The sequence below is a fragment of the Sinocyclocheilus rhinocerous genome, unplaced genomic scaffold, assembly GCF_001515625.1.
Source record: "Sinocyclocheilus rhinocerous isolate Xijiao unplaced genomic scaffold, SAMN03320098_v1.1 scaffold162, whole genome shotgun sequence".
In the NCBI taxonomy this organism is placed as follows: domain Eukaryota; kingdom Metazoa; phylum Chordata; class Actinopteri; order Cypriniformes; family Cyprinidae; genus Sinocyclocheilus; species Sinocyclocheilus rhinocerous.
The window spans coordinates 68,397-83,089 of NW_015627229.1; the positions used below are offsets into that span (position 1 = coordinate 68,397).

Consider the following 14,693-nt stretch of genomic DNA (forward strand, 5'->3'; position numbering starts at 1 on the left):
AAAAATATAATCTTCATGTTATTACAAATCTACTTTCTACTGTGGAACACAAAAGAAGTAGTTTAGCAGAATGTTAAAGCTGCTCTTTTCCATGCCATGAAAATGAAAAGGTAGGGTGCAAAGCATCATAAAAGCAGTCCTTATGTCTTATGCACTATATTTCAAGTCTTCAAGACATTTATGTCTCATATTGTATGATATAGGAGAATATGAAGCTTACAATTTGACGCAGTTGCTGATATTTATAGCATATGGCCAAAAAGATGTAATTCTAGATGTAAATCAATGAGATCTTTGTTACAATATAACACTATATCACCCAATAAAATCTTATAAATGATGACATTTAAATGTTTATTTTTATAATCAAAGCTCTTTAGTTTTTTATGGTGGGGGTCAAAACGCATAATGCAATGCAATAAAATGATGATTGAGAAATGAACAAATAAAAGTTGATCAAATCAAAAGCCTGATGTTCATTCATATGTCAAAAGAAGAAGTTTAGCAGAATGTTAACGCTGCTCTCTTTCCATGAAAATAAAAATGTAGGGTGCAACTGTATAATAAATATATTTCTGTCATGACAACTCTCAGAGGGATTTGTTAAAGTATTTGGTCTTGGCGGAAAAGATCTGCTATGCTGCTGCTGCGGCAGAGCAAGTACGGAGACTTGCTTCAGCCAATACATCCACAACATGCTGCTGTAAGCATGTAAGAAATATTGCTGCTGCACATGTAACACACATGAATAACCCCCATATAGCATACATGAATCATCCCGTAGTAGATCTATACAGGTGGAGCTGGGGAAGGTGAAGGATTTCTGAAGTGCGCTGCAAACTGCTACAGCAAACAAAAGCCAGGTATTTGAATATTGAGCAGTAAGCTCATTGGCTACCGATACAGGAGAGAACCAATCAGCTGCCATGTGACAATGATGTCGCCAGGTCAGATTGAGCTAAACCTTTCGGACTGCGCCATCTAGAGTTTCATGCCAGAACTCTGTATATGTATATTATAGCGGTGTAATGGTTCACAAAAATGACAGTTCTGTATGTACTTTGGTTTTAAAGTTACGGTTCAATATGTTTCCGATAGAGCAAAAGAAAAAACTATAAATTTGCTGATTTTTTAATTTATAATTAAACAGTACTTTACTGAACAGTACTTTACCACTGCAACCAGCTACAAAACACTCTTTGTTGTTCTTTGGTGAAGAAATTTGATGTGCCTCTGCTTATCGATACAATATATTTTAACAAAAGGTTATATTTTAGTAAGAATTATTGCACTTCCATTCTATTGTGCTCCATCTGTTTGACATGATTGCACAGGCTGGCGCTGATTTAGTCAAGTCTGAATTTTAACAAAGATTCACTTTGCATTTTTCAAAATGGAAATATGTGAATTGCAAACTTTTACAGATACAACTGTATGATGCAAGCTGTGTGCTGATGAAAATGAGTCTGAAATGCATTAAACAACACATCTGACAGGAGGACAAGCCGCTAAAAACTGAAGGCTTGTAAGATAGATTGAATTCCTTAAAGCACGTTTAAAGAAAGTAATGTGGGTTTGGGAGGACATGAGGGTAAGATAAATGATGACAGAAGTTTTCTTTTTAGGTGAACTATGCTTTTAATTCCATATTAGAAATAAATGTAGCTCATCAGTCTACTTTCCAACATGTCCCAGCTTACAAGTTACTGTATATGCTATGATTGGCTCTGACATTTTGTGTATTGGATGAGAAAAGTGTAATATAGACTTGAAGTTATTCACAACAATGGTGTGTGAATTAGACACATACGATGATATAATTCAAAAGATGAGACAAATTATGTAGGCATATTTTAAGCGTTAACAAATTCCACTGCCATTAGTTTCAAAGTGATTCACTGATGATCCATGAAATATTGGCTAAATAATTTACTGTACAATCTTGCAATGCTTGTCAAAAAACCTTGTTTTTTAAGTTTACACAAATCTAAAATGCCATTGATCTAAACAACATCCCTAATGGTGCAAATTTTAACACTGATATCAACAAGCATATGAGCAAACTCCTTGAGGAGAAACATCTAGACAGGAGAGAGAGAAAAAAGACAGGAGCAGAACCGCCCCATGTCGGATTCCTTATTATCTCTCCCGGCCTGCTGATTAGGTGTGTATTGACCAGAACAGTCATTCATGTATAACGATCAGGGGGTGAAGCAGATGACATTAGAGAAACTAATCTCCATGTTATTTCATTAACCGAGAGGCCCGATCTCTGACAAAGCAATACATTTTATCTTGCTTTGTAATCCTTTACTCATTATTCTTCAATGAAAAGCTCTCACTTTGACATTGCATTTGCTTGCCCATGTTTACAAGTTCACGAAAGAAGGATTCTTCATAAACCTACAGTACAGTGACTTATGGTTGGCACGATTTTGTCCACATCACTCCAAAGGTAAATGAATGATTGAGGCTTTTTTTATGATTTTTTTTTTTTCTTTTTATCTCAGAATAATAGTAGTCAGTATCAGTATAATATACTATATAATGTGGGTTAGGGACATCAAATCATGGAAAGATATAAAAAAGATTGGAAACACTTTAGTATATGGACCAATTCTCACTATTAAATAGTTGCTTATTAGCATGCCTATTATTAACACATTGTCTGTTTATTAGTACTTATAAAGCACATATTCTGCATGACCATATTCTACATCCCTAATCCTACCCAATACCTAGTGGCAAGTAAACTGAGTAGAATTGTATATTCAAAGTGTTCTGTAAAGTAATTACTTTTTTACTTTTGGATGTATATATTATTAATTCTGATTACAAATTCAACACACATTTCCACTAGTTTCTTTTGTGTATAGCTGGTCACGTAGTTTTTCTAACACCAGACTGCTAATGTGTTATCGGCAATTTTCGAAGAGATCTTAAACAGCACATTAAAACAAAACAAACTGTGATTGTTTTTTTCTTGTCTCGGTCAGATAGTCTATTCCTGTCTGAGTGGGTGGTTCTTGGCCCAAATTTAGCTGCACCTGAAACAGACGATAGTCAGAAGTCTGGCTTCCCAAAGCTTGCTTAAGGCCTTGGTCTGGAGGATAGTTCACACCAAATTGAAAGGTTTTTCATCATTTACTCATCCTCATGTTGTTCCAAACATCTATGACTTGATTTCTCCAGTGTAACTTTTGAAGAAACTGTTTTTGACCATATAATGAGAGTCAGTGGGGTCTAGAACAACATTGGTCCTAATTGACTTTCATTGTATCGGCGAAAATATGACAGAATTTACATTTTTGTGTGAACTATCTCTTTAAGACTCAGATAACATTCTTATGAACCTTTATTATTTCTTTTGATTTTAGAGCTAGGTTACAGTTAGGAAAAGGTTAAGGTTAATTGACTTCTAGGAGATGTTAAAGAACACATACTTGGAAAAAAGCACAGTTGGCATTTCTTTATTGAACTTTTCTTATGATCTTACTGAGTGTCATACCTTTGATAAAGTACATCTTTATCTCAGAATAATGGTAGTCCAATCAGTATACTATGCTAACCCTATCATCAAAAAGGCTGCATATCACAATTGTGATACATTCTTTGAACTGAAGTATTTCAAGATCTCAGACGGCGCTTTACAATGAGTCGATTTTTCCCGGAACTGTCCCAGGTGTAGGAACTCAAAAGAGACCCATTACAGTCAAGATGTGTCGGCGTTTGTGTAGCATTTGAGCCGAGGAGGATCTGTAGCTCTCTGAACGTTAGGAACAAGGGACGGTGGGCCAGATGTTCTGCAATTCATCTTGTGCTCTTTTCAAGAGCCGCAGTTTCCTGAATATTTCTCTCTGGGAGTTTTTTTTTAGCACTTATATACATCCACACAGTGTCATCTTCTGAAGTGCTTAGTTATTGGTGTTTTTAATCTGCTCAGATATGTTTCTTGTAGTGCAAATTGGCATGCGTGTGGTTCGAAACTCGACAGTGTTAAATCCCAATACAAGCATCTGGATGTAGACTGTTAATCTCGGCTTTTCAACACTACGGTTACTAATGCCACATTATCCGTCACCTGTTTACAAGGAAGATGTAATTATACAAAGGAATTAAAGTCTCACTTATTAGGTAGCTGTAATTTGGTTGGCATTTTTAAGCAAGTGTTCTCTCCTTGTCTCTCTGAACTGCACCCCTGTCTCCCCTCCACCTGTCTAGTATTTCTTCTGAAGCTTCCCATATGTTTGAAGGAGCATACATTATCTTTGTCTTTTTAATGAATGCATAATCAGAATCAGAGTCATTTTATTCATTATTATAAGTAAAGCGGAGGAGACCCAGGGCAAGTGTAACAAATCTGCCTGCCATCTTTTGGTAAAAAAAGCATTTATGCACCAATAATATACAGTATATATACTTTTGGACATTTTTAAAATCTAATAAATAGATTTAAACATGGTCAAATGTGTCAAACAGAACTGAGACTGGTAAATTCATATTACACTGTAAAAGAGATTTAAAAAAAAAAGTTGATTCAATCCAATGTGTAACTTGTCATTTCCTTGTAATTTTTTGTGAAATTTACTAGCAACTTTTGACGAAACTTACTTCATAGAGCATTTTTTTTTTCAGTGGAAAATGTGTTGAACTTTTGTGAAATTCCAATTGTGGAGATGAGATGATGTGTAGAAATGAAAAATAATATTTCAGTCAGATCATCAAGTCTGCTGACCTATATCCAAGATTTGAAAAATGTAATTCCTAGTTTGAAATGATGATGTCTAGGCCTGTCGCAATAATCAATATATCGACTTATCGCGCAATTGATGTCCCTCTAGTATGTCTTCTGCAACAGAAATGAAATCAGAGTGTTTGGACTACATAGCTACTTTTAAAAAAGGCTCACATTTCATTACATTAGTTCTGGGTGAATTATGCTATTATAATGTTAAGCTATGTGTCTCCATTTCATTTAGTTGCATTTTGTGTTAGTGTGTTTCATTTATTCCTAGTGGTTTTCTTCAGGCTGTTGTGCTATGGACACATTAAAGTGTTTGTAGTTTTTTTTTGGAGCTCCAGCAGGGTTGACTGAGACTTCAGCAGAGACAGGCTTGTTTCTTTAAGCCACTGGCTTTACTGAGCCTTTAGTGTATGTCTAAGGTTCAACCTCTGTGTGTTGAGACTTCTGACAGTGTACACACGTACACTTATATATATTTTTAAATATAGTTTTTTTAAATTTTTTATTATGTGTCATACTTTTATTATACTTTTATAATATAATTATTATAATTTTAGTCAAACAATAAAATATTTTTGTACAAACATTGATTTGTGGTAACTTTAATGGCTAGCACATAAATTAATTTCTAGACCATAAACTGACCTTCTTAGCCCAGTAAAAGGCCTCATCAATATATTGATCTGAACACACATTAACTGAAAGAGAAGGAGCTGGAAAAGCAACTGACTGTTACTATTCTGGTGCTTCATATCTTTCTGTAGCTGCCATTTAATTCGGCTCAACTCATTTTTAGTAGATGAGGTGTAACTATAGCTTGCTTCTGCCACAGAAGAAAAAAATAAATGTACAGATAATTGTGATTTTTTTATCTCATAATTCAGACTTTTTACTCCTAATTCAGAGTTTATAGCTTATATTTCTGACTTTCTTCTTTCCTTGTAATTCTGAGTTTATATCTCACAATTTGAACTTTGTTTCTCATTCTGAGAAAAAAATCTGAATTGCGATATAAAAAAGCAACTTATCTCACAATTAAGAATTTTTCCCCCATGCTTAATTGTGAGATAAAACATTTCAATTACCATTTTTTAACAAAACAAGCTCCCATATATATTTTTAAAATTGATTTTGTGAAGCTCATTTCATTGTAACATTACCGTATTGGCCCGAATATAAGACGACCCTGATTATAAGACGACCCCCCCTTTTTCCAGATGTACCTTTTGGAAAAAGGCTTTTTAAAAACCAAATCTTGTTTTTTCTCAGTAAAACACATTTTGTCTTCAATTATTTTCATATTGCATATTTTTCCTATTTTAATTTTTGATATATTTTTAAAACTGATTTTGTGAAGCTCATTTCATTGTAACATTACTGTATTGGCCCGAATATAAGACGACCATGATTATAAGATGACCCCCCCTTTTTCCAGATGTACCTTTTGGAAAAAGGCTTTTTAAAAACCAAATCTTGTTTTTTCTCAGTAAAACACATTTTGTCTTCAATTATTTTCATATTGCATATTTTTCCTATTTTCATTTTTGTTTTGAAAGTATGGTAAAAACTGGTAAAATGTACCAACGATCACATTTAAAAAATATACACTTTTTGATATACCATTAAAAAAAAACAAAAACAGGTAGTCCATCTGAATTAGGACATTTAAGCTATCCATCTAATAGTAGCCTAATATTCTGTGGAAGGCGTAGGACCAAGAAATGTTCATCCAATCAAAATGGCCCATTTGAAATGGCTTAGCGAGTGCAGTTTTGCGTTAACCCATGTTTCCTGTTGAAACAGGAAGTGTGGGTGTAGCATGTCAAAAGGCTTGTCCCAATATTTTTAAAATAGCCAATAGGCTTTATTTACATCATAACTATGACTCGTGATTTGATACTTTACTAGCTGGCAGCAAATGGTTTTAGAGGGAGGGGCATTCTTGTTCTAGAGAGCATTTGATTGGACAAAATTCTCTGTAACGCAGGATGTCATCAATATTTTTGGCCCATTTTGATGTGAAACGCTGTAAATTTTGAATTTTATCAACGTTTAGGAGTTTGTTAGCATATAGATGGCTTTAAAGCTAACAGAGATATAGTCTTTCAGGGTTTTCATCTTCACATTTCTTTATACAGAATCTTATTTTTGATGCTGTATCTCCCATCAGCATCTATTAAACTGCCTATCAATAAACTGGACAGTTTGTTTAGATCTTGAGATCTGTCCCGATCTTGATCTTTTCTCCATCATTTCTTGTCCTCTGTTCTATGAATAAATGCATCAAGAAAGCTCAAACTCTCAAGGCCGTAACAGTTCAGCTGAAATAATTAAAGCATTAAGTCCTCCATTACGGCAAAATGCAGAGCTCCAGTTAAAACTGGTTAATAATGATAAGTCAGCAACCAGAGTTAAATGTATAGATTAGCCATTTAACGGACTGGCTGTTTGTCTTCTGACTGAATCACAGGTACATTTGCGGATAGTACTTAAAGAGCGAACGATGAAAATGTGCATGGCCAAATGGGGAGGTTTGTTTGTTTGAACTGCGCTGCTTATATTGAGTGATATTTGGAGAATTTCTATGGGGGAGATGTTTGGGGCTTTTAGTAGCACAGCGTGGTGCAAGTGAATGAGATGGAAATGAAGGCGATTAGCATATTCACAGTGGTTTCAAACTGTCAAGCTGCGACACCTAAACACCATTAAACACAGAGAAGTTTATTTGCTAAAAAAGGATTGCATATTTAGGCAGGTTTTAAGCGTTTTACTGTTTTTAGATGCAGCTTCTACATCCATCTGTCTTCTGTCTGTCTTAATTTAACAGAGATCACAAAGATTTCTATTCTGGAGAAAGACAAATAGCTTATTCAATAAATAAAATGCTTTAATTGTACTCATAGTAAATCTGTTTACTCAAACTGTGTATCTCAGATTGTTAATTTATTAATATGAGATAAACACTAGCTAAATGTACTTATGGTGCAGACACGTAATGTTTTAGATGTTTCTCATGACCATATGTCAATAAACACATTCCCTGCACTGTAATTCACCAAATGTCCTTTTACAAGTGCTTCAGTAGCTTCAAGAAATCAGTCAAACAGACTTTGTCCTGGCCATTTGGTGACTAACTATGAAACATTTGCTCTGCAGATCACATGAACATATCGTAGCACGGCTCATTAGATAAACCAACAGATGTGTTTGTTTGTTCTTCATCTATTGAATCCTATTAAAGGGATAGCTCACCTAAAAATTAAAGTTAAAAATTATTTAATAACCTTTTGTTGCTCCAAACCTGTGTGGCTTATTTTATGGAATGTAAAAGATTCTTTAAGAATAAAAAAAACTCTTTAATGCTATCAAAGTGATTTAAGAGACTTAAAAGTAGCACCGGTATGTTGCCAGCAGTCAAATACACAGCATTTATATGTTCATTAGACCTGTTAGGCCTATAAAGATGTTAATGCGAAATTAATATGGTGAAGCAAGAGGAAAGTTGAATCTGTTTAATGAGTTTGTTCCAATCTTTTTTATTACTTTAGGACTGCAAGTGATCGCTATGTCAGAAAGAAGTTCAGCCGTAAAGAATACAGCGGACGGAGGTTATACGGTAAGCCTAAGATCTGTAATTTATTAAATGTTATGCCTTATGATATGCTTGACTATGTAATGCAACTTTCTATCATTTGAAATTCATTAATGAAACATCCTTTCATGCATTGCTTTTGAGCACCTCACCATTTCAGAGGTTTTTTTAATTTTTTAATTAATTAATTTATTTTTTTGAAACTATACACTTTGATCACTTCTATTCAGGATCACGATTCAAAGATGTCGGATGAGCACCGAGACACGGATGATTCGTCGGAGAAAACGCCTAGTAGGATGTCCAGATCCCCGCAGAAATCCTCCAAAAGACCAAAGACAGTACCTGTGAAAGTCACACTGCTTGATGGATCTGCCTATGAGACCGGGGTGGAGGTACAGGAGTTGCTGGCGTGCGCTAAAACTAATTTGTGTTGTTCTGTAGAAACATGGTGCCAGACCTCTAGGGCTCTCAGGTTTTCACATACTGTTCTCCAGTAACGCTGTATTCCTTTGTCAAGTCAACCACATGCCTGCCGACTGCTTAAACAGCTAGATTAGTTAAGATTATTCCAGCAGAGCCAGACAGTGTAGCTGAAAAATTATATATAGGAAATACTGTATAATGTTACAAAATATTTCTACAGTTTCAGAAAAGTTTTCACCGGGTCGGTGACCTGTGGTACAAAAGCTAAAAGGTGCGCCTTTGTAACTTATTTACCTTTTTTTCTGAGAGTGTATTTGTAAAAAATGATATCCTGTATCCAAAAAAGTCTGAAAAAAAGTATCATGATTTGCAAAAAAGCATAATAATAAGAAATGTTTCTTGAGCAGAAAATCAGCATATGAGAATGATTTCTGAAGGATCATGTGACTCTGAAGACTGGAGTAATGATGCCGAAAATTCAGCTTTGCATCACAGGAATATTGTTAAAATATATTCAAATAGAAAACAGTTATTTTAAATTGTAACAATATTTCACAATATTACTGGTTTTACTGTATATTTGACCAAATAAATGCAGCCTTAGTGAGCATAAGAGATTTCTTTCAAAAACATTAAAAATCTTACTGATCCTAAACTTTTGGTAGTGTAATTAAAATTATATATTTATCCTTACATTTTTTTCAGACTTCAGTGCCAATTATATATTTGCAATGATGTATTCTCTTAAAAGTGTGATTATTTTTAATCATAAGAAATGATAAGCATAATTTAGAAGTAATCCACTTGACATAATACAATTTCTTAATCTAGTTTAACATATTTAATCATTAGCATTAATTTGCATCAAAACGACAATATATACAGGTGCATCTCAAAAAATGTGAAAATCGTGAATACGTTCATTTTTTTGTAACTTGTTTCAAAAAGTGAAACTTTCATATATTCTAGATAAACATAAAATTGCACAGGGACACTTTGGTGACACAATTTTTGACAGCAGTGACAACAGTTTGAAAAAACTGATTCGTGGAAATGAATCAAACATCCCAACTCTCTCTGTACTTTCGCTACTGAGATTTAAATTAGAGGCGCTATAAAATACCTCAGTTTTAGCACTCGCATACTTTAGAGAGTATGTGCGAAACTTTAATTAAAGGGTATTTTTACTGTATCTCTAATAACAAAGTACATCGCAAATATGTAATGCATTTTATGGTGCTAAACACACATAAAACCAAAACCTAAATTAAGACTATACTAAACTATTACGTTTGACACATACAAACCAGCAGCTGTGTTTACAGTAAGAATATGCATAGATATTAGAATAGTGTCGAGCAAAAAATCCCAATGATGTTCCTGTGATCCCTGAACCTCACATTTCAGTCCCTCATTGGAATTTCACAGCCCAGCTTTGAGCTCCATGTTGCCTGCCGCAGTGCTTCTGGGAATTACAGCACATGAGATATGAATGCTAGTGTGGGCTGATGGGGTGGGGGTGTTCATTGATAGGCGAAAAGCCCTCCCACACTAGTAGCTCTCCAGGGAGCTCCACATACTGCTCTGAGATCAGTGCCACGTCTGCCCGTGTGCCCAAGGGGTCTGCCGGCTGATGGATTTCCAGGGTGTTTTCAGACATGGCTCTTCTCTTGGGTGTTATTCGTGGCTCTCTGGTAGCTTCTCCCATCCGTTTGCCATTACTGATGCTGCAACACCTACTGAGAGAGACAGACTGTCCAATCTAAAGGTCAAAGGCCACCTATACTTCCAGTCTTCTACGCTTGGCTGAAGGGGAGGAGGATGGGAAATCTATAATGGTGACATATTAGTGGTCCCATGGAGTAAATAATACTGCAGCCTTTCAGAGGAGGGTATGCCAGGCTTGTGCGTTTGACACCCTTGACTAAAGTTCACGCAGATTTAAAAAATGTGTTTTATTTACTCACCCTCAGCTTTGCTCCGGTTTCGTTTCAAATCTGTGTGACTTCATTTCCTCCACAGAACACAAAAGGAGATATAATGTCCAAGCTGCTCTTTTCCATATAAGAAAAAAAAATGGATTCATACTTACCAAACTTCAAAAGGACAAATAGTGACAATATGACAAGTGGCTGCTTTTGAACGCTCACATGTTAATTTCTTTAATAACTAGCCATAATAAACCATCTAAATCAACACAAAGTTAGGCTTAAAAAACAATTTTACTGCTGTGATTTTCTGCTTAGTTTTAAATGTCTGCTTTTCTATTGTTTGTAGGCTATTTGCTTCTTATTAACTTTTTTTATTTGTACTTAATTGTAAAACATAGCCATTGTGAATTATTAATGAAAAACCTGAAGCAATTTTTACTTAATTAAAACAACTTGAAAGCTACAGTACATGGCATTTTGCGGGTATAGGTACTGTATAGTTCAAGAATGACATTTTTCATCCTCATGTCATTCCAATCCTGTATGACTTCCATTCTTTGGTGGAACATAAAAGAAGACATTTCAGAAATGTCTCTGTTTTTTTTTCTGTATGTACAATGGAAGTTAATGGCCACCAGAATTGTTTGGTTTACCAGGATTCTTTAAAACCTATTCTTTTATACTCCACGCAAGAAAGAAAATCATACAGGTTTGGAACAACATGAGGCTGAGTAAAATGACAGAATTTGATTTCTGGGTGAACTATCCCTTTAATATATTAATATAACTATATGTAACAGTTGTGATAGGAAGTTTATTTACTACAATCATCAGCCTTTTTTGTCCTTTTGAAGTTTGGCTGTGCTGTCCCCATTCACTTTCAATGTATAGGGAAAAACAGCCTGAGCATATAAAGTTGTGCTCAAAATTGATACCTTTGGTAAATATGATCAAAGAAGGATCTGAAAATAAATCTGTATCATTAATCCTTTTGATATTTTATTTTACAAATGTACAAAAATCTAACTTTTTCATTGGAGAATAAGAATTTAAAATGGGAGGGAAATCTCATTATGAAATAAATGTTTTTCTCTAATACACATTGGCCACAATTAATCATACTCTTTTATTCAATACTTTTTGTTTTCGGATTTCGGTTTTTCTTTTCTAGATTTTTCTTGAAACCCTACCAAACAACATGTGTTGATGTGGGTGCTGTTTAATATTTTTTTATAGGCTTTCTGACCCTGAGACTCAACTATTTTCTGCAGTTCTCCAGCTGTGATCCTTGGAGAGTCTTTAGCCTCTCAAACTCTCCTCCTTGCCTTGCTTTAAGACAAAATAGACCCACATCCTCTTCCAGGCAGATGTGTAACATTTTCTGTTGACTGTAAATGTTTAATTATTGCCCTGATGGTGGAAATGGGAATTTTCAATGCTTTAGCTCTTTTCTTACAGCCACTTTCTAATTTGTAAAGTTCAACTATCTTTTGCTCAGAAATATATTCTTTGGTTTTTCTCATTGTGATGAATGATTACGGGAATTTGGCCTTTGTGTTTCCTCATATTTATTTCATAATGTGATTTTCCTCCACTTTTACTTTTTTACTTCAATTAAATGTTAGATTTAAAAAAAAATTTGAATGAAATATCAAATGGATAAACAATGCAGACTATTTTCACAGCCTTCTTTGTTCACATTTATCAAGGGTATGAATAATTTTGAGCACAACTGTAGCTAAATATCTCCTTTTCTGTTCCACAGATGAAAGAAAGTTGAGTTGAGCATGGGTGAACTGTACCTTTAAATATCTGATGTCTTTGCTGGAACAATGGCTTATTCTTAAGTTGATCAAAAGGCAAAAAGAGATCTCTGTGAACATTTCATTAATTCTTTTATGTCACATCATCAATATTAAAAATCTTTCCCCTAGATAAACACAGCAGAGCACTTCTCATTACAAGCAAGTTGTGAACATACTGTACCGCCTAAAATCACAAATGGCAACAAGGACAGTACTATTGTTAATCAGAACTCAGAGTACATTTCTGCACCTGGGGATCTATCAAAATTAAGTCCTTGAAGTGCATTAGGTTGGGCTAAAAACTATGAAATTGCCTTTACATACAAATATAATGTGCTGGTGTAATTGAGGGCCTCCCTGGCTAACTTAAGAAGCCTTTTTCTGGTAGCACACCCACTCTCTCTTTCTCTCTCCCTCTTAAAAAAACCTTCTGCTTCAGCCATGAGAGGCCAGGGAAGCGACACACACACATGCACAGACTCACACACATAAAACCTCATCACTTCTGTTGCCATGGAAACAGCAGCGCTGTATCCCTGTCGCCGCGGGAAACGGGCTCCCTGGGCGGCGAGTGCTCAGTGTTTCTGTAGAAAGGCAAAGTCAGAGCTAGTGTCTCAAGCGTGTTGCATATGCCACTCTATTGTGCAGAATGACAGGGTGTGGTCAGAAAGACACACAGATGCTTAGCCATGACTGAAGATTATATGAATATAGAATATGAGAATGAGGTTTTCTAGAAAGTGTTCATTTCTTGAGTGTTCATTGAAGCATTTAATGTAACAGGGCAGATGATTCCATTATTTCATTTTCTTATCTTTAAGACTGTAATCTAAACAAATTAATATTTTATCTCCCAGCTCTTTATATAAAGTTGGATATAGAAGTTATATATACATCTAAATTGCTTGATTGTTTCTATTGTTACAAAAATTTAAGCTGTACTATCGCTTAGTACACTCACATTAAGCGATATATACTTTATATCAAATATCAGTCTTGATTTCTTGTATCATCATAAAAAAATAGAAACTATATTATCATCCAGCTCTAATCTGCTGAGCTCGAAAAGGCACCAAGATATTAAGATATTATAAACATCGACATCATGATTTTCTTGTAAAGCTGCTTCATAACAATGCATATTGGGGGAACTTAGACTTGACTTGATTTACATGCTAATGTTCACCTTATCATTGACCCAGCAAATGGATGGAAACTACATGGATTTACTACATTATAGCATAAATCTTGCTAGTTCACAGCATATATGGGGACTTTTTGAGCCTCCTGAATATTACAAATATTGCATTTAATCAGCATCTTACTGGTTAATATGAGCCGGGCCAGATAATATGATGCTGAATTGTGTCTTAAAGGGGTCATATGATGCTGCTAAAAAGAACATTATTTTGTGTATTTGGTGTAATGAAATGTGTTTATGCGGTTTAAAGTAAAAAAAACACATTATTTTCCACATACTGTACATTATTGTTTCTCCTCTATGCCCCGCCTTTTTGAAACGCGTCGATTTTTAAAAAACACATTTGCATTGCATGACGGAAACCCAGGTATCATCATATTCTCAAGGGAATGATACTGTGTCCCAGTGAAGGGATTAGAGACACTCCTGACTTTGATTAAAATCGGAAGGGGGGCATTTTCTGCAATGACAAACACTAAATCAATCTCTTTTCTCTTGTGCTCTTTCTCTGTACTTGTTCATCTATCTATACAGAAGCTCTGTAAAGGACAGGTGCTACTGGATATGGTTTGTGAACATCTCAACCTCTTGGAGAAGGACTACTTTGGCCTGTCCTTCAGTGACACGGAGAGCCAAAAGGTCAGAGTTCACCTCTTATGTCATCCCATTGTACTATTTCTCTTATATAATTGCTATAATTGCTTTAACTTAACAGAGCACATATTGGTGAGCCTTGTGTAACTTGAATGTGCGAGTCTTCCGGTGTCATTTGCTTCCAGATATTTTACTTGTACAAAAACAGGCTGCTATGCTGCTTGATGATGCAAACTGGTATTTCTTATGTCAGAAACATGCTGGAAGTTGGGGCAATAGGCCTATGTTAAATAATGCTAGCAACATCAAGAAAATTATTAAGAAAAATATCAATGTCATTCAACATGCTAAAAACATGTTAGCAAAGTGCTAAAACATGCTAGCAACTTGTTTAAACATT

At 35.0% G+C, this 14,693-nt stretch overlaps 1 protein-coding gene across 1 annotated transcript in view; it reads left to right on the forward strand.

The window, feature by feature from the left end:
• The window catches only part of LOC107722742 (band 4.1-like protein 1), a 58,422-nt gene that overhangs the window by 16,688 nt on the left and 27,041 nt on the right, over positions 1 to 14,693 (forward strand). Inside the window, exons 2-4 of the mRNA XM_016531211.1 lie at positions 8,293 to 8,360; positions 8,567 to 8,731; positions 14,234 to 14,338. Coding sequence (XP_016386697.1) covers positions 8,310 to 8,360; positions 8,567 to 8,731; positions 14,234 to 14,338 — 321 coding nt within the window. The 5' untranslated portion in view covers positions 8,293 to 8,309. The remainder of the gene's footprint in view (positions 1 to 8,292; positions 8,361 to 8,566; positions 8,732 to 14,233; positions 14,339 to 14,693) is intronic.